The sequence below is a fragment of the Eumetopias jubatus genome, unplaced genomic scaffold, assembly GCF_037043125.1.
Source record: "Eumetopias jubatus isolate StellerSeaLion01/CBP00866 unplaced genomic scaffold, mEumJub1_p1.0 scaffold_86, whole genome shotgun sequence".
NCBI classification, from domain to species: domain Eukaryota; kingdom Metazoa; phylum Chordata; class Mammalia; order Carnivora; family Otariidae; genus Eumetopias; species Eumetopias jubatus.
The window spans coordinates 31,685-51,439 of NW_028274892.1; the positions used below are offsets into that span (position 1 = coordinate 31,685).

Here is a 19,755-nt window from a genome sequence, read left to right on the forward strand (position 1 = left end):
GCAAAGACACATCTCTCGGCAGTCTACAGAGGTGGGACTGACGCACCACACACTGGGGATCCTCAGGGAGAGGAAGAGCCAGCCTCCCCTTCGGATGCATGGAGGCCAGAAGGCAGTATGTGATAGGTTCGATATGTTCAGAGAAAAAAGTAGTATAACGTGCAGGCCATGTTCGGCACCAATGACTCAGAAAATTTTCACCAGACAGAAGGTGCAGGAGTGGGAGGGTGAGCCCGTGGCTCGGAGGGGGGGCTGGGCGTGGAATGGAGCTGGCAGCCGGGGCTCTCTGCTAAGGAGGGTCCGGCCGGCCGAAAGGAGGCGTGTCCGTGATTCCGCTAAGTCAAGCTGCTAGCCTGAAATAAGGCATCCCCCTAAAGTACACCATAACCAACACCAGAGCAGGTTTTGCCTATGGAAATCCTCCGCGTTGCCTATGGGGCCCCAAAGGCAAATGCGTCCAAGGAGGCATCCGTGTGCGTACCTCTGCTGAGCACGCACAGACCTGTATCTTGGAAGCTGGACTGTGCCCTTCCGTGGATTCATGAGAGACAGCCAGGCGCAGGCCCCGGGCGCCTTTCGCCAACCATGTCCCTGGTATCGACAGACCCGGGTCCCGCCAGGCTAAGGTGTTCACTCAACTGGGTGTGGGGAGAGCCCCGACGAAGGTGCGTGCAATGTAGATGCGGTAAAGCACTCTGGGGTACAGGAGTTTTCTTCTCTGAGTGCCCAGGCTCTTGGCCGCGCCGCTTCGAGGAAGGAAGAGGCAGACCAGACGAAGAGCGCTGGGCAGCAGGGAAAGTTTTATTCAGCCGGAGGACAAAGCTCCCCGAGAGTGTTCCCGGGTTCCCATTCAGACTTGGGGGTTCTTTTGAGCTCTTTCCCGGACGTTGAGATTGCGCCCCCTGTGGATTACTCGCCAAGGTGTGCCAGTCAGGATTTGGAACACGCCCACGTCTCCGGTGCTGATGGGTCTTGTGGGCTGACATCTGGAGACTAAGTGCCTCAGGTTGTGACAGCGACCGATATTTCATGGTTAGTGGCTTTGTTTTGGGTCGTCCTGCAAAGGTCCCCCCCTGCAGAGGCTGCCAGACAGAATGCCATCGTGGTCTTGTCTGAGCGTTCACACGGGAATTCTGCGTGGGTTTGTCTAAGCTGTCCCGGCACCCTGCTTTCCTGTTGGGGACCCTGGCCCCGAAGGCCTCAGCGTCCAATTGAGTCCTGACATCTGGGGCTCCCTGATCTCCCAAAGCTTCCCCCCCAAACCTCGCCTCACCCTTCTCTCCGGGCCGTGCCCCAACATCACGCCTTTACGCGAGCGCTGGTGCGAGATGCTCCGAGTGGGGGACCCTGTGCCCACCTCTTTCCCCGAGCTTTACATCCTCTGCCAGTCCCTACCAAACGGCACATGCGTAGAGGACTACCCTGCGGTCCCCCGAAATGGCCCAGGCTAGGACCCCTTCAGACCATGCGCCAACATGGGATCTGACCTGCTCCCGCTGCGGATTATGAAGTCACACTTTCTTCTGAGCCGCGCAAGCAGAGCCAGGGGCCAACAGGCGGGTACACCGGCATTACCAGACCAAGCAGCTGAAAGGAAGGGCCCTTCGGTGGCTCAGTTGGTTAAGCCGCTGCCTTAGGTTCGTGTCATGATCCTGGAGTCCTCGATCGAGACCCACGTCAGGGGGGGGTCCCTGCTCAGCGGGGAGTCTGCTTCTCCCTCTGACCCTCTTCGCTCTTGTGCTCTCTCTCATTCTCTCTCTCTCAAATAAAACAGTAAAATCCTATAAAAAAGGAAGCTGAGAAGACCGATCTCCCCTGCAGCCGGAGAGAGCCAAGCCTCCCTCCTAGAGCCTCAGGGGCCTCCGCCCACTCTCTAAGGGGCAAGGCTAGATCCTACAGATCATCAATTCCACAGGCTGACGCCGGACAGGCGATCGGTCCTGCATAATGAAAGGGACAAGAAGCATCCTTGCAGTTTGCCTGCCGAACGCTCCTCCGGGAAAGAGCCGCCGCAATTCCCGGAAGTTGTGGAGCGGGGAGCCCCACGGGGAGGGCCGCGGTCGGGGACAGGAAGGTTAGTATCGCCCTATCAGGGTCGGGGCTACTGCCCGTGCAGCCCTCTTAGCTGGGGATGGAGAAGAGTGTCATGGGGCGAACGCTGACATCTCCCCACTGTGCTGGCAGCAGATTCAGTCCTCTGCCAGCATCCCTAGGCCCAGGCGTCCCAGGCCAGCAGATGCCTGCCTGGGGGAGGAGCACCCCAGGGGCTCACCTCACCGCCTCCCAGGTGCGGCTTGCGACACCTACTCTCTATGCTGCGGGTCTTTCCATGGACCTACGCACAGAAGGCTAAGGGATATCGGCCCCAGAGTCATCATGGGACAGAGAGCACACGCGAGGTTGGCCCGGCCCTTACACTTAGCAACCGTCAAACCCTGTCCCTCCCCTCTCTCTGCACCCTGGCCTTAGGGAAATAGGGGGCTAGGATCCTGGGGAAGCATGCGTGCGTCAGTGTGTGAGTGTCAAGACATGTGAGTGAAGAAGCCTTTGGATGCGTCAGTGAGTGAGAGTGTGCCTGCGTGAGGACTGAGTGGGCGTTTGTCAGGGGCGGTGAGTGACGGAAGGAGTGTGTATGTGGGGGGTGCCTGAGAGTGAGTGTGTGTGTCAGTGTGTGGGAGTGCCTGAATGAGTGTGTGGGGGTGTGATTGTGCACCTGCTTGTGCATCTGAGAGTGTCTGTGTGTGTGTGTGTGTCGGTGTTCCCCACAAACGAGAGCCTCGCCCGGCGCCTGAATGAATGTCGTCTTCCTACCTTCCCACCTCCCTCTGTCGCCTCTCCCACCGTCCCTCCATATGCCCTGACCCACCCTCGCTATTACTGTGGCTGGTCCTGAGAGTCCAACCGTGTCAGCAAGAGCCTGTGCGCGTTCCAAGGCATGAAGAGCACCGGCGCTGGGTTCAACGGAGTGATGAACCTGGGTTCTCCCGCGACTCCCCCGTGGCGTGTGCAGTGGATGTCTGAGGACACCCACCAGGGAGCATCCCTGGACGACTGTTTTCTCCATCCAGCGAACGTGGGTCCTGCACCCGGTCGGCCCCGGCTCATCGCTCCTTTCCTTGAACGTCCTCATTTCCCCAGGGAAGAGATGAGCCCCAGGGAGCTGGCCTTGGTCCCATTTCCTCTCCCTGCTCAGCGCCCCCGCACCCCAAGGGAAGGACCTCTGGCCCCTGGGATGCAGTCCCCGTGCGTGTGTGCCCTAGCCCTCTGGGCAAGCATACAGGCCAAGCCATTCCATGGGCTGGCGATGCCCAGGCAGAGAAGTCAAACACCCACACGAGGCCGATGTGCTCAGGCAATCCCCCGACCCCTGCCTCAAAGAGGAGCGCACGCATGCGAGCGACCCCCGGCGCGCGCGCACACACACACACACACACACACACACAGGCACACACACGCTCACCCACACACACATACACGGACATTTGACTTTGTTTTTCAACCTTTTAATATTTTTCCAGGGTTCCTGGCGCCTCAATCTGCCGATGTTTCGCCCCGGCACAGGACTTCAGTTACTTCCCGCGCAGATGGACCGGCCAGACCTTTCGGCTCCACCTCAAGCTTGTGGACTGGCTTCGGTCAAGTGCGATGCTCCCTCCTATTCATCTCAAATTCATGACGCTCCCTGGGAGGGACAGACACACGGACACGCAGACAGACACACATACACACCGGCACAAGGGAGGAGACACCTGGGTACACTCTCCGGGCCATAGGTTGCTTCAGGGTTTGAAGGCCCTCTGCGGGATCCGCGGTCACTCTCCCATGCCACTCCCTGCTGCTGACTGTGATCGCCTTACCTTTCCTCCACCCACGTATTCAACTAATTTGTGCACGCTGGCCAGTGCACTCGGCGCGGCTGGGGGCGGGGGGAATGGAGCTGCCTATGGAAATGAAGGGGTCAAATGCCTCCATCTTCTCCTCGGGACACGTGGTTTTTGCAGTGCTCCTGACCGGTTGAACGCATGGAAACCGATCACAGCATGAGGGGCACGCTTCCAGGTAGCAAGGCTATTGGGCCAAGCTCCTCAAGCGGTGTCAATGAGGCGGTGCCTGGAGCCACCAGGCGACGAGGGTCCCGCTCGCCAGGACCCTTCCCCGCCTGTGTGCCCTACCCTAAAGGACAAGGCTCCCATGAAGAGAGGTCTGCCTTTGTCCGAGCTCCTCGTAGACCCTACCTAGGATGGGGGGTGCTCTGTCCGCATGCCGAGCCCTGACCTCCACTGCCCTGCCCCCATGCTGAACTTCACCGCCACACATGGAATCCCACAGGCCATGGGGTGGAGGGTCCCACTAGGCTGACTGCCTCCTCCCCATATCCTGGCTCCAAGTACAAACCCACACACAGACGCAAAGAACTTCTTAACTTGTTTATGCCTCTCTCGCCTTCCCCACATAGGTACTGGATACTCTCCAGAGCGGGCACTGGTGATCCTTTTCAGAACTGTGACCTGTGCAGGCAGAGCACCACGTAGATTCGTCCACACATCTCTCACAGCGGTGGTGGCCTCCTCGACGATTTCTTGTTGGTAAGATTCTGATGCTCTGAAGTGGACACGTCCACACAGCTGCCATGCACACGACACACACACACACACACACACACACACACACACACACACACACACACGTCAGGGATTCGTGAAATTGCATAATACCAAGGATAGCCGACACACACACACACACACACACACACACACACACACACACACACGTCAGGGATTCGTGAAATTGCATAATACCAAGGATAGCCGAGGCGGTGTTGAGGGTGTCCTCTGTCCTCGTGGGATCCCTCTTCCAACTCAGCTAGAGCCTCACGAGCCTCCTGCTCAAGGCCCAGTGCCATTCCCTAGAATGGCCGTGTGGCTGTGCGAGGCCACGGGGTGGTCGGGACCACGGAGGGAAGTTGGGATTCTGGGCACAGGAGCGGGAATGGAAGGAGGCAGCCCCACTCGCAAAGACACACAGGACATCCCCAAATGAACGAACGGCAGAAGGCCTGAGAGGGGGTCGACGGGCACGGGTGAGGGTTCAGAGAAACGGGGTGGAGAAGTCTTCCTTCTCCGGAGTGACCTGGGACATTCCAGCTGCCATCCTGGGGTCCCTGAACGTGCCCGCATGGGCGCACCTGCCTGGATGGGGACCCTGAGTTCCCCGAGGTTCCCCTCTCACCCTGCCAACCGCTCTCTGGGTGAGCTGGGGCCAAGGCTCCCCTGAGCCTCAGTGTCCCCGCCGCCAACCAGCCTGTGTCCCGGCACCTGCCACACACACAAGTCAGGACCCAGCGCCCCCGGCTTCTCACCGACAGGCCCTCTTCTCAGTTCATTCTCTTCGGCTGCCTTCCTGCCTCCGGTAGTACTGCAGGGGATTGGACCACAGGTCTTCGATGATGACCTGGTGGGGAAACAGACTAGCTGAGCAAGGAGCCCGGGCCCCGTTCCCAAGCACCGGGGCCCAGGCATCACCCCGGCGGACGAAGGCCGCAGAGTCCCCACCTCGGCGATGCCGTCAGACCCTGGGGAGCAGGGATCACACAACCAGTTGAAGAAGTTAAGGCTGGTGGTTTCGTGCCTGCGCCTGGCAGCTCCATGTGCATTGTCCCAGAACCACTGCACTGGAGTGGAATGAGACGCCCGATATCCTGCAGGAATGGAAAATTTAGGAAAGCCTCTCAACGGCCTAGCAACCAATCCCTCTCGGCCTCTCTCCCTCTCAACCTCCCCGCCTCTCTCCCTCCCAGGCAGGGTCCCGGCCCTGCCCCCACACGGGCCCCCCCCACCGCCTTCCTCCCCTTCCGCTCCCAAGGGCCCCCTGCCCGACCCCAGCACCCTCGAAGCTCAAGCCCACTCTTACCGGCAATGCTAAGGTGATACTCCTTAATGATCACTTTGTTCTGGAAGTAGGGGTTGTTCTCAAAGAAAAACATCAACCTGCAGCGGTACTTAGGACGGCACAATTCCTCCACCTACCCCGCCGGAGGAAGAGGAGGGCACGTGGGAACGTGTCCTCTACGTATCCGGGGCTGCTTGCCTGGCTGCCGCTCCTAACCACTATGCCGGGCCCATTCCTGCTCAAAGCCCACTCCCACCGGACCTCCCCCAGCCTCCGTCTCCCAGGACTGACCTCCAACTTGGTCATGAAGCTGAGCACGTCTCTGCCCTGGTCACCCGTCACGGCTGATATCTTGGGGTGATTCAGGATCTGCTTTGGGTCAAGGAGTCTCGGCAGCCCTTGCTACGGTACGAGAGCCAGGAGCGACCCAGCCCTTGCCGGCTGAGAGCAAGAGACCCGGACAGTGCATGTGCAGAATCACCAGGCACGGCCGGGCTCCCAACGTCCTCATCTCCTGCCCTATCTTCCCACCTGCTCAACCCTGGGGAGTGCCTTGGATTCCAGCACCTCAGAGGCTGCCGGCACCCGACAACAGGGGAAGGCCAAGGGCCTGAATGCTCTCCCTTCCCACGGGCCCCTGGCCTGTGCGTGTGGCCTGCAGGCGGTCACTTCTTTGGATGCCTGGATGTGCTCCCTCCCACGCTCACGTCTTCTTTGCTTGTGTGTTTGCCTGAGGTCTGGTAACTTTGAGGGGCCTCCTGCGCCCAGGAGGGGGCCGCTCGGCTCACGTGGAGCACGGCTGCACACCCACGGCCCAAAGGCTGGTCCTGGCAGAGTCAGCGAGTGAGGGAGGGAAAGGAGTAGATGGGGGCGGGAGGGAAAGCAAAAGAGAGACAGGGACACAGAGACCCCACACCGGGAGGAACGGACACAGGGGGAGGGCACAGAGGACAGAGCGAGGGGGCGAGCGAGGACACAGAGGGGGAGAGCCTGGCAGGGAAGAAAGGTGCATGTAGGCGCCTGAGCCTGGGGCCTCGGCCTGGCTGTGTGGGGCTGGTGGAGACAGGTTTGCAGCACCGCCGCTGCGCCGTGTCCGAGGTTACGCGGTCTGCCGAAGCGAGGCGGCCTACTGACTGGCTTGGCAACCCGCGTGCGGACGAGATGGTGGGTCTGCCCTGAACTCTTTGGAAAACCACGCAGGGTCTGAAGGACAGGGAAGGGGTTCGGGCAGCCTCCCCGTTTGCCCCATGTCCCAACAACGGTTTCCTTCCAATAGGTTTTCTGAGCCAAGTGGGATTTGTGCTACACTACTTGTCGAAGGCTGTTGACCCGTGTTCCCTGAACCCCGCAAGCCTGCTGGGAGAGCTGCAGCCCCAAAGCTTCCGCCTGCAGCTTCTGATCACACACGGTCTGGACAGGTCTTAGCCCCTGCGTTCTCACGCGCGCCCCGATCCGCCTCCTTCTGCTGTGCATTATCGGGACCGTGGGCCCACTCCCACCCGGGGAAGGGGGTTGGAACCCTTCCCCTCAGCGCCCATGGCCGTGGCCGTGGTTCTGCTGCTGCCCTCCCCCCGGTGCTCCTGCACAGCAGCCAAACCCCACCAGCCGGAGGAAGGATACGGCCTGGGCCCAGAAGCCAGGGATGCACTGGATGATGGCCCTCCGGCGAGCCAGGTGAGAACTCCGCTTCTGATTCACCCTGAGCTTGTGCCGCACGTAGGCCCTGGTAGCTTGGGCATCCAGAGAGCTGAGCGCTAACTGCACAACCTCCAGCGCGGCCAGCGGGGCCCCGGCTGGCTCTTCCTGCGGCAGCTCCTGCAGCTCCTCGTCCTGTTCTGCTTGAGTCACCTCCCCGTCTTCCACGGCCACGACCTCCATCACCGCCATGATATCCTCCGCCACCAACACCAACTCCTCCCCCGGGGCGGCCTCGCCTCTGCGCTGCCGGTTTTCAGCCTCCAGCGCAGCCTCTACCACTATGCCCCCCCAGCCTAGGGCCTGCGGCGCCCCCGCCTCGGCCCGGGCGCCTGCCTCCCCACCGGCCCCCGAGTCGTCACCGGCCCCTCCGCGGACTAAGCTGGTCAAGGATTCCGGAGCAGCCCCGTCGTCCCCGGACGGCGCCTCGCTCTCCATGGGGCCTTGGACCCCAACCGCGACAGCCGCGGAAGGTAGGAGCTGGGGGGGCGAGCACGCGGCGCCGGCAACCGCCGAGCAGTTGAAGCTCTGGCGCCCACGCTTCGAGGCGGGCTCCTACCGGAGAATGGGGGCCTGGCGGACGCATGCGCACAAAAGCCTGCGGACTCGCGGCGTCTGGGTGGCGTGGGGGTGGCGCCCCCGGCACGCATGTGCCCTTGGCGGGATGTTACCACCCCCCTCAACCCCTCACGCCCAGGATGCTGAGCCGCCCGCGTGGTCCAACCAGCGGCACGGCGGTGGGCGTGGCCGCAACCAGCCCCGCCCCGCCCCTCCCGGGAGCCCGCCCTCTGCTTCATCTCCTCAGGGGTGGCGTCCGGGCCTGGACCGTGGCATTTTCTTCGCTGACACCTACCAGGCCATTCCCGGGAGTTCCCTCGTACCACAAACCTCGTGTTCACACTCTCATCCGTTCCACTGGGAACACGCTGCTGGCACCGGGAAATTCACAGCCAGCCGCTCAATAGGGTGGCCCCCGCCGCCCGGGAACCTCACCCGGCCCCTTCTTAGTCACACCGGGGGAAGCCCTGCACTCATCAGCTGGTGCTCCAACCACTGCCACATGGCTGTCCACAAGGCTTCCACCCCTTTCGCCGCCCGGTGCGGGAGGGAGCCAGGAGGCGGCCCAGGAGGATCCAGCACGCAGGCTCGTCCCCGCCCCAACGACCCGCCTCTCCTAGAAAGAGAGGAACCGCACACAGATCATTGGCCTGGCATGAGCAAGGAGCCAAGGTCCGAGGCCACCTCCCTGCTCACACAACCACTGGCACAGCCCCAGTCAGTTCCGGGATTGGGACTCTATGGCATGCTAATGGGCGGGCCAGGTAGCCTAAAGAGTAACTCCGCCGGGGGCCTGGGTGGCTCAGTCTTTAAGCTTCTGCGTTTGGCTCAGGTCATGATCCCAGGGTCCTGGGATGGAGCCCCGCATAGGGCTCCGTGCTCAGCGGGGAGCTTGCTTCTCCCTCTCCCACTCCCCCTGCTTGTGTTTCTTCTCTCGCTGTGTCTCATCTCTGTAAAATGAATAAATAAAATCTCAAGAAAGAAAAAACGGTAACTCTGGGGGTGTTCTTTCGTCAAAGCCACTGGTAGGATTGGTTCCCACCGTACTTACCTCTGCCTGGCCCTTCCTCTTTGCTTTCTCCCTCCTTGTCTGACCTCCGCGTTCCCTTTTCCTGGGTCTTTCTTCCCGCCTCACCATAACTGCCAGGGATGTCCGATCTCCAGCATAATGGTCCACGGAGACAGCTTTAATCCGCCTTGCTGAAGAGCTGTGGCTGTCTTGGCTGCCCCAGCTCTGCTGCAAGTTCTTCCTTGGTCTGTCTGTCCCTGAGTGGAGTGCCAGTCGGGGAGGGGATGGCAAAGTGAGCATTGGCGGCACACCCTGCCCATTCTCAGCTACCCACAAGGCCATTCTCGACACTCCCGCACTCCATGCCGGTCCCTGCAGGGAGGCGTACCGGAATATGGAGGATGTAGGGCGCCTTGGGTGCCAGGAAGGCCCAGTGGGTGACGGCAAGGATGAGGCGTTGGTGTCGTATCGTGGGAGGGCCTCAGGTACAGAAGAGGAATGTGTCGGGCCGCCCGTGACGGGAGGGGTGGTTTTGAACCGAAGGAGGCAGGAGGAACACGCTTGGGGTGACGTGCAGGGTTCTGGATGGTAGGGCGTCAGCGTTTCAAACTCTACTGGTCAACGCAAACCAGGGACTTTGCAGGGATGACAACGCCCGGCCGTCTGCAGGGGAGAAGCACAATTATCTGAGACTGTCCCTGACTCAACCCAGTCTGTGGGTTTACTGCTACAGTCCAAACTGAATTTGGTCTTGTATACATGCCCAGGACACTAGAGGAGCGTCCTGAGTAAATAGTGCACCCAAAACAACGCATCATGGAGATCGAGAAGCCTGGGGGGCGGGGGGCCGGACAGGGAGCGGGGGAAGAGCGGGAGCGGCGCGGAGAAGGAGAGGAAGAGGGAGGGTGGACAGAGGGAGAGGAACAGAGAGGGAGAGGTGGGGATGCGAGGGAGAGAGGAGGGCAGAGGAGGAGGCAGGCCTGGGGACAGGGTGGGCGGGGGAGGGAGAGAGGGAGCGAGGACGGGCGGAGTCTGGACGGAGGCTGAAATCTGTACATTGCCAAGCCCACAGGCTGACAGCAAACATTCCCTCTTGGACGTCAAGAGGAGATCTGAAAGCACCCGTGGACCTTCAGACAGATCCCACTCGGTCATGCGGGGTTCGGTGGAGAGTTAAACCTCAAAGAAATGAAGTGAAGGGCTCCACAGAGGTCTGCGGGAAACCCTCATGCCCACGACTGACATGTACGACTCGGGAACGTCAGAGAGAGGTGGGGCAGAGTTACTCACGTAGCAGTTCCACGAAGACCTAACGTGACAGGGTTTGGAAGTTGCCCGACAACCCTGACTCTGCCCATCCAAGGAGCACTATGTGCGCCTAGCGGAAGACACGCGCCGAAGAGACGCCCAGGTCACTGGGCAAAGACACATCTCTCGGCAGTCTACAGAGGTGGGACTGACTCACCACACACTGGGGATCCTCAGGGAGAGGAAGAGCCAGCCTCCCCTTCGGATGCATGGAGGCCAGAAGGCAGTATGTGATAGGTTCGATATGTTCAGAGAAAAAAGTAGTATAACGTGCAGGCCATGTTCGGCACCAATGACTCAGAAAATTTTCACCAGACAGAAGGTGCAGGAGTGGGAGGGTGAGCCCGTGGCTCGGAGGGGGGGGCTGGGCGTGGAATGGAGCTGGCAGCCGGGGCTCTCTGCTAAGGAGGGTCCGGCCGGCCGAAAGGAGGCGTGTCCGTGATTCCGCTAAGTCAAGCTGCTAGCCTGAAATAAGGCATCCCCCTAAAGTACACCATAACCAACACCAGAGCAGGTTTTGCCTATGGAAATCCTCCGCGTTGCCTATGGGGCCCCAAAGGCAAATGCGTCCAAGGAGGCATCCGTGTGCGTACCTCTGCTGAGCACGCACAGACCTGTATCTTGGAAGCTGGACTGTGCCCTTCCGTGGATTCATGAGAGACAGCCAGGCGCAGGCCCCGGGCGCCTTTCGCCAACCATGTCCCTGGTATCGACAGACCCGGGTCCCGCCAGGCTAAGGTGTTCACTCAACTGGGTGTGGGGAGAGCCCCGACGAAGGTGCGTGCAATGTAGATGCGGTAAAGCACTCTGGGGTACAGGAGTTTTCTTCTCTGAGTGCCCAGGCTCTTGGCCGCGTCGCTTCGAGGAAGGAAGAGGCAGACCAGACGAAGAGCGCTGGGCAGCAGGGAAAGTTTTATTCAGCCGGAGGACAAAGCTCCCCGAGAGTGTTCCCGGGTTCCCATTCAGACTTGGGGGTTCTTTTGAGCTCTTTCCCGGACGTTGAGATTGCGCCCCCTGTGGATTACTCGCCAAGGTGTGCCAGTCAGGATTTGGAACACGCCCACGTCTCCGGTGCTGATGGGTCCTGTGGGCTGACATCTGGAGACTAAGTGCCTCAGGTTGTGACAGCGACCGATATTTCATGGTTAGTGGCTTTGTTTTGGGTCGTCCTGCAAAGGTCCCCCCCTGCAGAGGCTGCCAGACAGAATGCCATCGTGGTCTTGTCTGAGCGTTCACACGGGAATTCTGCGTGGGTTTGTCTAAGCTGTCCCGGCACCCTGCTTTCCTGTTGGGGACCCTGGCCCCGAAGGCCTCAGCGTCCAATTGAGTCCTGACATCTGGGGCTCCCTGATCTCCCAAAGCTTCCCCCCCAAACCTCGCCTCACCCTTCTCTCCGGGCCGTGCCCCAACATCACGCCTTTACGCGAGCGCTGGTGCGAGATGCTCCGAGTGGGGGACCCTGTGCCCACCTCTTTCCCCGAGCTTTACATCCTCTGCCAGTCCCTACCAAACGGCACAGGCGTAGAGGACTACCCTGCGGTCCCCCGAAATGGCCCAGGCTAGGACCCCTTCAGACCATGCGCCAACATGGGATCTGACCTGCTCCCGCTGCGGATTATGAAGTCACACTTTCTTCTGAGCCGCGCAAGCAGAGCCAGGGGCCAACAGGCGGGTACACCGGCATTACCAGACCAAGCAGCTGAAAGGAAGGGCCCTTCGGTGGCTCAGTTGGTTAAGCCGCTGCCTTAGGTTCGTGTCATGATCCTGGAGTCCTCGATCGAGACCCACGTCGGGGGGGGGTCCCTGCTCAGCGGGGAGTCTGCTTCTCCCTCTGACCCTCTTCGCTCTTGTGCTCTCTCTCATTCTCTCTCTCTCAAATAAAACAGTAAAATCCTATAAAAAAGGAAGCTGAGAAGACCGATCTCCCCTGCAGCCGGAGAGAGCCAAGCCTCCCTCCTAGAGCCTCAGGGGCCTCCGCCCACTCTCTAAGGGGCAAGGCTAGATCCTACAGATCATCAATTCCACAGGCTGACGCCGGACAGGCGATCGGTCCTGCATAATGAAAGGGACAAGAAGCATCCTTGCAGTTTGACTGCCGAACGCTCCTCCGGGAAAGAGCCGCCGCAATTCCCGGAAGTTGTGGAGCGGGGAGCCCCACGGGGAGGGCCGCGGTCGGGGACAGGAAGGTTAGTATCGCCCTATCAGGGTCGGGGCTACTGCCCGTGCAGCCCTCTTAGCTGGGGATGGAGAAGAGTGTCATGGGGCGAACGCTGACATCTCCCCACTGTGCTGGCAGCAGATTCAGTCCTCTGCCAGCATCCCTAGGCCCAGGCGTCCCAGGCCAGCAGATGCCTGCCTGGGGGAGGAGCACCCCAGGGGCTCACCTCACCGCCTCCCAGGTGCGGCTTGCGACACCTACTCTCTATGCTGCGGGTCTTTCCATGGACCTACGCACAGAAGGCTAAGGGATATCGGCCCCAGCGTCATCATGGGACAGAGAGCACACGCGAGGTTGGCCCGGCCCTTACACTTAGCAACCGTCAAACCCTGTCCCTCCCCTCTCTCTGCACCCTGGCCTTAGGGAAATAGGGGGCTAGGATCCTGGGGAAGCATGCGTGCGTCAGTGTGTGAGTGTCAAGACATGTGAGTGAAGAAGCCTTTGGATGCGTCAGTGAGTGAGAGTGTGCCTGCGTGAGGACTGAGTGGGCGTTTGTCAGGGGCGGTGAGTGACGGAAGGAGTGTGTATGTGGGGGGTGCCTGAGAGTGAGTGTGTGTGTCAGTGTGTGGGAGTGCCTGAATGAGTGTGTGGGGGTGTGATTGTGCACCTGCTTGTGCATCTGAGAGTGTCTGTGTGTGTGTGTGTGTCGGTGTTCCCCACAAACGAGAGCCTCGCCCGGCGCCTGAATGAATGTCGTCTTCCTACCTTCCCACCTCCCTCTGTCGCCTCTCCCACCGTCCCTCCATATGCCCTGACCCACCCTCGCTATTACTGTGGCTGGTCCTGAGAGTCCAACCGTGTCAGCAAGAGCCTGTGCGCGTTCCAAGGCATGAAGAGCACCGGCGCTGGGTTCAACGGAGTGATGAACCTGGGTTCTCCCCCGACTCCCCCGTGGCGTGTGCAGTGGATGTCTGAGGACACCCACCAGGGAGCATCCCTGGACGACTGTTTTCTCCATCCAGCAAACGTGGGTCCTGCACCCGGTCGGCCCCGGCTCATCGCTCCTTTCCTTGAACGTCCTCATTTCCCCAGGGAAGAGATGAGCCCCAGGGAGCTGGCCTTGGTCCCATTTCCTCTCCCTGCTCAGCGCCCCCGCACCCCAAGGGAAGGACCTCTGGCCCCTGGGATGCAGTCCCCGTGCGTGTGTGCCCTAGCCCTCTAGGCAAGCATACAGGCCAAGCCATTCCATGGGCTGGCGATGCCCCGGCAGAGAAGTCAAACACCCACACGAGGCCGATGTGCTCAGGCAATCCCCCGACCCCTGCCTCAAAGAGGAGCGCACGCACGCGAGCGACCCCGGGCGCGCGCGCACACACACACACACACACACACAGGCACACACACGCTCACCCACACACACATACACGGACATTTGACTTTGTTTTTCAACCTTTTAATATTTTTCCAGGGTTCCTGGCGCCTCAATCTGCCGATGTTTCGCCCCGGCACAGGACTTCAGTTACTTCCCGCGCAGATGGACCGGCCAGACCTTTCGGCTCCACCTCAAGCTTGTGGACTGGCTTCGGTCAAGTGCGATGCTCCCTCCTATTCATCTCAAATTCATGACGCTCCCTGGGAGGGACAGACACACGGACACGCAGACAGACACACATACACACCGGCACAAGGGAGGAGACACCTGGGTACACTCTCCGGGCCATAGGTTGCTTCAGGGTTTGAAGGCCCTCTGCGGGATCCGCGGTCACTCTCCCATGCCACTCCCTGCTGCTGACTGTGATCGCCTTACCTTTCCTCCACCCACGTATTCAACTAATTTGTGCACGCTGGCCAGTGCACTCGGCGCGGCTGGGGGCGGGGGGAATGGAGCTGCCTATGGAAATGAAGGGGTCAACTGTGGTGTCCAGACCCACACAGACAGGTGACGGGGCGGCGGGGTGAGCCTTGGTGCCTGGATACCCAGACATCTGTGCCAAGCGTGGCGGGAGGTAGCTCCGGTGGGCCCACGTGTAAGGCGGTGTTAGGAGAGCTGTGGGTGGGGTTTATGGACTCGGAATGACAATTCCCACAAGTGCAGCTGGCTTTGACTCTCCAGCTCGGCTCATGGAGGCTGCCTGGCCCCGCCTGCTTCAAGCTTCGCCAGGCAGAAGCCGTTTGGCAATGCACTTATCCAGTCTTCCTGTCGCACGGTGATGCCCTTTGGACTCAGGGTCCCTGCGGCGGAGAGTTCCTCAGAGCCTCAGTGTCTCCATTGGTGGAGCCAGGTCCCACGGGCACCATGGTGCACAATTTGGCACCCACACCCCGAGCACCTCACCTGTCCTCCTCTCGGTTCCCTCTCCTGGGGCCTTCTTCCTCACGTAGTACTGCAGGGGTTGGGCCACAGGTCGTCCATGATGATCCGGCAGGGGAAACGGGGCAGGGTTCAGAGGCCCATCCTAAGCTGCCGCCGAACCCAGCGGGGTCCTTCCCGCTGTTTGTCGCAGGGCCCCACCTCAGCTATCCAGCTAGACCCGGCAAAGCTGTGCTCAGAGAACCAGTTGAAGAAGTTAGGACTGGTGTTGTGGTGCCTGCGACTGTAGGCCTCCTGTTCATAATCCTGGTGCCGCTGGATGGGAGTGGAATGTGACGGCCCATACCCTGCCGGAAGACGAGTTTGGGAGAAGGTGGAGGGTATGGAATCGTGTTTGGCCCTCCCTCCTGGACCTGCGACCGCCCATCCTGGCGGCGGCCTCTTAACCACAGCCCTGAGGACACACTCCTTCACACGACTACATTCTGGAAGTAGGGGTTCTGGCCAAAGAAGAGCAGGACCTTGCGGCAATCGTGGGGAACCCTGAGCTCCTCCACCTCCCGGGTGGCAGATTGGGGGAGACGGGGGTGAAACCTCTGTCGAGCCGAACCTCCCCGTCCTGACTTTGGGGATGGATCCCTTCGGCATGCTCCCCTCTCCCGTCCCGCGCTCCCGGCTAAGGCGGCTGTACAGACCTTCAAATCCGTCATGTAGCCAAGGAGGGCGTGATCTTGCTTCCTGATCACGGCTGACATCTGTGGGTGTTTCACAAACTGCTGTAAGTCAAGGACCCTCCGAGGGCTGGAGATGAAAGTGCTAGAACTACAGTGCAAGTCTGGACAGCAGCTGGGCACTGCTTCCCCTCTGCTCCCCCGGGTCATACTCCGTCCACACGGACTGCCTCAATGCCCCCGGGCCCCCTCACGGGATACTGCAGGTCTCAGCACTCACACAGGGGGCTGAGAATCCTCAGAGACAACCCCTCCCGCCCCAGGCCCACCTCCGCAGCTCATCCTCCTCTGCTGACAGCCAGACACAACCAGCTCATCTCCGGACAAGCACACCTTCCTGCCTCAGGCTGAGCAGGTGGGCACTCACAACCTCCGCCTGCCACGTTACCCCGAGGGGAACCTGAGCTTAAGCTGGACCTGTTTTGTGGGAAGACGCCCTGCTGCGACTCCTAATGCCTAATTGAAAGCTGGCTCTCTGGTCCTACACCTCCACTGGACTTCGAGAGCCTCGTGTGACATCAAGGGCAGCCAGAGGCCCCCAGCCCCCACCCCCACCCAGGGCGGGGATGTCCAGGCTGTCCGGATCACCAGGGCATGGGCGTGGCCACCGGAACCCGGGGAGTTGGGGTGGGGCTGGGGGTGGGGGGTTCACCTCCAGATGTATATTGATACTCAACGGCCCCCTCCCTTCGGTACTTCTTGCTCTAGCCCGGCCACATCGGGGTCCCTCCATGACAGCGTCAAGGCTACAGCCTTGGCCCAGAAGCCAGGGATGCACCGCATAAGGGCGCTTTGGTGTTCCAGGGGACGCTGCCGCCTCCGACAACACCTGAGCCTGAGCCCGGAGTAGGACCTGCTGGTTTGTTTCTTAACGCACTCCAGCTCTGACTGCAGGGCCTCTAGAGCCTCGAGCGAGGACGGGATCGGACCCCGCCGCCCCTCTGGCTGTTCTTCTCCTTTCTGCTTCTCCTGCATCTCCTGCGCCCCTTCTTCCTCCTTCTGGCCCTCCTCCCTCTGGTCCTCGTGCTCAGCCTCCTCCTCAGCCCCTTCAGCCTCCTCTCCCTCCTCAGGCTCCTCGCACTCCCCAGCCTCTTCTGCCTCAGCCACCTCCTCTCCAACAAGCTCCTCCTTAGCCTCCTCCACCTCAGCCTCTTCCGCAACAGCCTGCTCCTCAGCCTGTTCCTCCCCCTCCTCTTCCTCAGCCTCTTCAGGCCCCTCCACCTCCTCCTCTTCCTCGGGCTTCTCCTCCTCCCTTGGCTCCTGCTTAACCACCTCAGCCTCCTCCTTCTCAGCATGCTCAGCCTCCCCCTCCTCCCTGTCCACATCCTCCTCCTCCTCGCCCTGCTCCTGCTCAGCCTCTACAGCCTCCTCGCCCTCTTCCTCCACAGCCTTGTCAGCCTCTCCTCCTCCTCCTCCTCCTCCTCACCCTCCTCTTCCTCACCGTCCCCCTCTCTCTCTACTCCTCCGACTCCTAAACTGCCCTTGCCTCCTCTACCTCCTCCGGGTCCTCCGTGGCCTCCTCGCCGTCTCCGTCCTCGCCCTCCAACACGGCAAGGTTCAGCACCCACCATAAGACCAGCTCCACCGCCAGGATGGCACCCTCTCCCTCCCATCGCTCCTCCCCTTCCCGAACAGCCATGCCCGCCATCCCCACACCGAGGGACTTCAGCGCCCCCGGCGCGCCCCAGGGGCCTCTATCTCCGGGGACAGCCGCCACGTGACCGGCCCCTTTCCCGACTGAGGCGGGTCCGGGATTCCCTCGCACCCTGCGTCGCCGGGGCAGCTGCGGAGGGAAGGGCTGGAGTTGTGAGCACAGGCCTCCTCAGGTTCCTCCCCAAGCGCAGCTCTGGCACCCAGGGACGGCGACCGAGAGCAGTCTCCTCCCGGAGGCCTCTGGACAATGGGACCCATGCACACAAGGGCCTGGGGCGAGGTGTGCAAGAGGCAGATGTGGCCGGGCCACGCATGCGGCCTTGGCGGGATGGAGTCCCGGAAGCACGCCCAGGACTCAGCCAGGCCCTTGGCTCTAAGCTTGGGCAGGGCGGTGGGCGTGCCCGCTGGCGGCCCCGCCCCTCATCCCACCGGAGCCTGCCAGCCCGCCAGAGAGCCTGCCTGCGTGCCTCCTCCGCGGTGGCCTCGAGCTCCCAGCCCGACCGAACCCCCCTCCCACCCCTACGCCACCCCCCAACACAACCGCCACCCCACCCCCCCTGCCCGCGCCTCCCACGGCCTCGTCAGGTGCGTGCTCTGCCTGGATTTTGTACCGACAAGGCGAGGCTGTCCCTCAACCTTCCCGAATAGACTCCTCTAAGACCCAGGATACTGTGTGCACCACGGGAAGCCTGCTCCAGTGTGCGTGGAAATGGTCAGCCCAGACCCTGGAGTATTCATAGTGCGTTTCCAGGACACAGAGGCCCCGAACCCCTCTGCCGCCTCCGGGAAATATGCCGCTACATTTTGTCCCCGTGCATGCCCTCTGCTGGCCAGGAGGAAAGCGACGAAGAGCATTCACTCCACCCGTCCGACTGTCCTTTCCTCACGCTCTCCTCGCCGGCCTCCTGTCTGACTCTGTCTCCCGGCGCAATTTCTCTGACCCCTGTGGGCACACGGCCTCTGGTACCTAAAGAATTCCGGACAGAAGATGCAGCTGCATCTCGGAGCAGCTCCTCTCCCAGGAAATCAAAGCCCTCTCCCGCTCTGGGACCGGCAGCCACGCCGGTGACCCTCGAAAGGGTGCCAAGCCGGCTGCGCACACGAACACAGCTCACACACTCACACAGAGAACGAGTGTGTTTGTAAGGGAGGACAGAGGGACACATACCTTTCCTGGGGCCAAGAGCATACAGGAAAGGTGACCCAGACGCCCCTCCCTGAAGAGGAAGTCTGACCCAACCCTGTGGAGAGGGCGGCAGGTGGATGCTGTCCGCCGGCACAGTGAACTCAGGGCCCACTCATTGGAAAGCCAGGCGGCAAGCAGCTGAGGACGGGACCCAGGCGACCGGCAGCACGAACGCCCGGCCCCCCACCCCACAGACGGAGCGTCTAATGTTGCATGCTGCCAAAGGCACGAATGCCCCGGTAAGGGGTTGCCAGCTCGTCTGGCCTACAGAGGGGAACGCATCCTCCCTAGCCTTACGTGCTCTGGGCCAGCCGGGTCAGACCGTGAGTGGATCGGCAAGCTGGGCCATCACATACCCAGAGCTGGCCCACAAATGAGGTGAGAGATGCCCAAGTGTGGTTTGAAGCCTGAAAAATGGCATGGGGCTTTTGGTCGGTGCCAAGGCCAGCCTGTCTCTACAGGCATCACCGACAAAAGGGGCTTCTTACACGCCCCCCTGCCCCCGTCTCAGTCAGGAGAACCGTGCACGTGTATACAGGTAGAGTCCCCGACCGGGTCTCCACGTATTTCCACCAGACTGGATTTAATATGCGCCCCCACAGTCTTCGGACCGTGGTTTGCATCCGTTCGCCCGTCATGTGGATGCTGTCCACGTCCACTCCCACTCCCGTGTGACATTCGTGCAATGACAGACGTCTGGCCTAGCCCTTGCCGGGGAGGGAAGGTGAGAGAGGCCACACCACAAGAGGTGTGTGGCCTGGGAAGAGGGTGAAACCCCTAGCTAATTCCCACACCTGGAACCATGTGTTCAATCAGCACAGATGGGTGGTGTGCCTCACAACCGCCTGCCAAATCCCATCCCGCCCCCCTTGGCTTGGCCCCTTTGCGTCTGTGCATCGACACGGGAGACGGACCACTGAAGAACCACGGAATGCACACGAGGCCTGTGTGTCCGGAGGGACGTGGCTGCCCTCGGCCTCTTGCCCCTTTCTCCATCATCGGCAGAGCTAGCAATCCCACAGGCCCTCTCCTTCGCTGACCGGGGCCTACACACACTCTCATACACACGTGTGCACGTGCAAATGCTTGGACACACGACACAGACGCATACGGTCTCGACACACAGGCATGGGCCAGTGGCCACACACCCTCATACTCACACGTGCCTGCAAACACACAGAGACATGCAACACACACTCACGAGGTCATGCAAACACACGCACACGACACACACACACACACACACACACATTCCCG

The 19,755-nt window shown here is 61.1% G+C and overlaps 1 protein-coding gene and 3 long non-coding RNA genes across 4 annotated transcripts; all 4 read right to left on the reverse strand.

Moving 5' to 3' along the window:
• Positions 1 to 4,509: 4,509 nt before the first annotated feature.
• On the reverse strand, positions 4,510 to 5,676 carry LOC148161706 (uncharacterized). The gene is made up of 3 exons (XR_015767398.1): positions 5,553 to 5,676; positions 5,360 to 5,451; positions 4,510 to 4,625 (listed from the first exon to the last, which is right to left on the reverse strand). It is a non-coding gene; the product is annotated as an uncharacterized LOC148161706 (long non-coding RNA).
• A 264-nt stretch (positions 5,677 to 5,940) lies between these two features.
• LOC148161707 (testis-specific Y-encoded protein 2-like) lies at positions 5,941 to 8,179 on the reverse strand. The gene is made up of 3 exons (XM_088020612.1): positions 7,510 to 8,179; positions 6,146 to 6,258; positions 5,941 to 5,950 (listed from the first exon to the last, which is right to left on the reverse strand). Exons 1-3 carry the CDS (start codon positions 8,020 to 8,022, stop codon positions 5,941 to 5,943), a joined length of 636 nt encoding a protein of 211 aa, XP_087876738.1. The 5' UTR covers positions 8,023 to 8,179.
• A 102-nt stretch (positions 8,180 to 8,281) lies between these two features.
• Positions 8,282 to 9,969, reverse strand: LOC148161708 (uncharacterized). Its single transcript, XR_015767393.1, has 3 exons — positions 9,540 to 9,969; positions 9,194 to 9,408; positions 8,282 to 9,092 (listed from the first exon to the last, which is right to left on the reverse strand). It is a non-coding gene; the product is annotated as an uncharacterized LOC148161708 (long non-coding RNA).
• Positions 9,970 to 14,054: 4,085 nt separating this feature from the next.
• Positions 14,055 to 15,147, reverse strand: LOC148161709 (uncharacterized). The gene is made up of 2 exons (XR_015767392.1): positions 14,953 to 15,147; positions 14,055 to 14,249 (listed from the first exon to the last, which is right to left on the reverse strand). It is a non-coding gene; the product is annotated as an uncharacterized LOC148161709 (long non-coding RNA).
• Between the last annotated feature and the right edge of the window lie 4,608 nt (positions 15,148 to 19,755).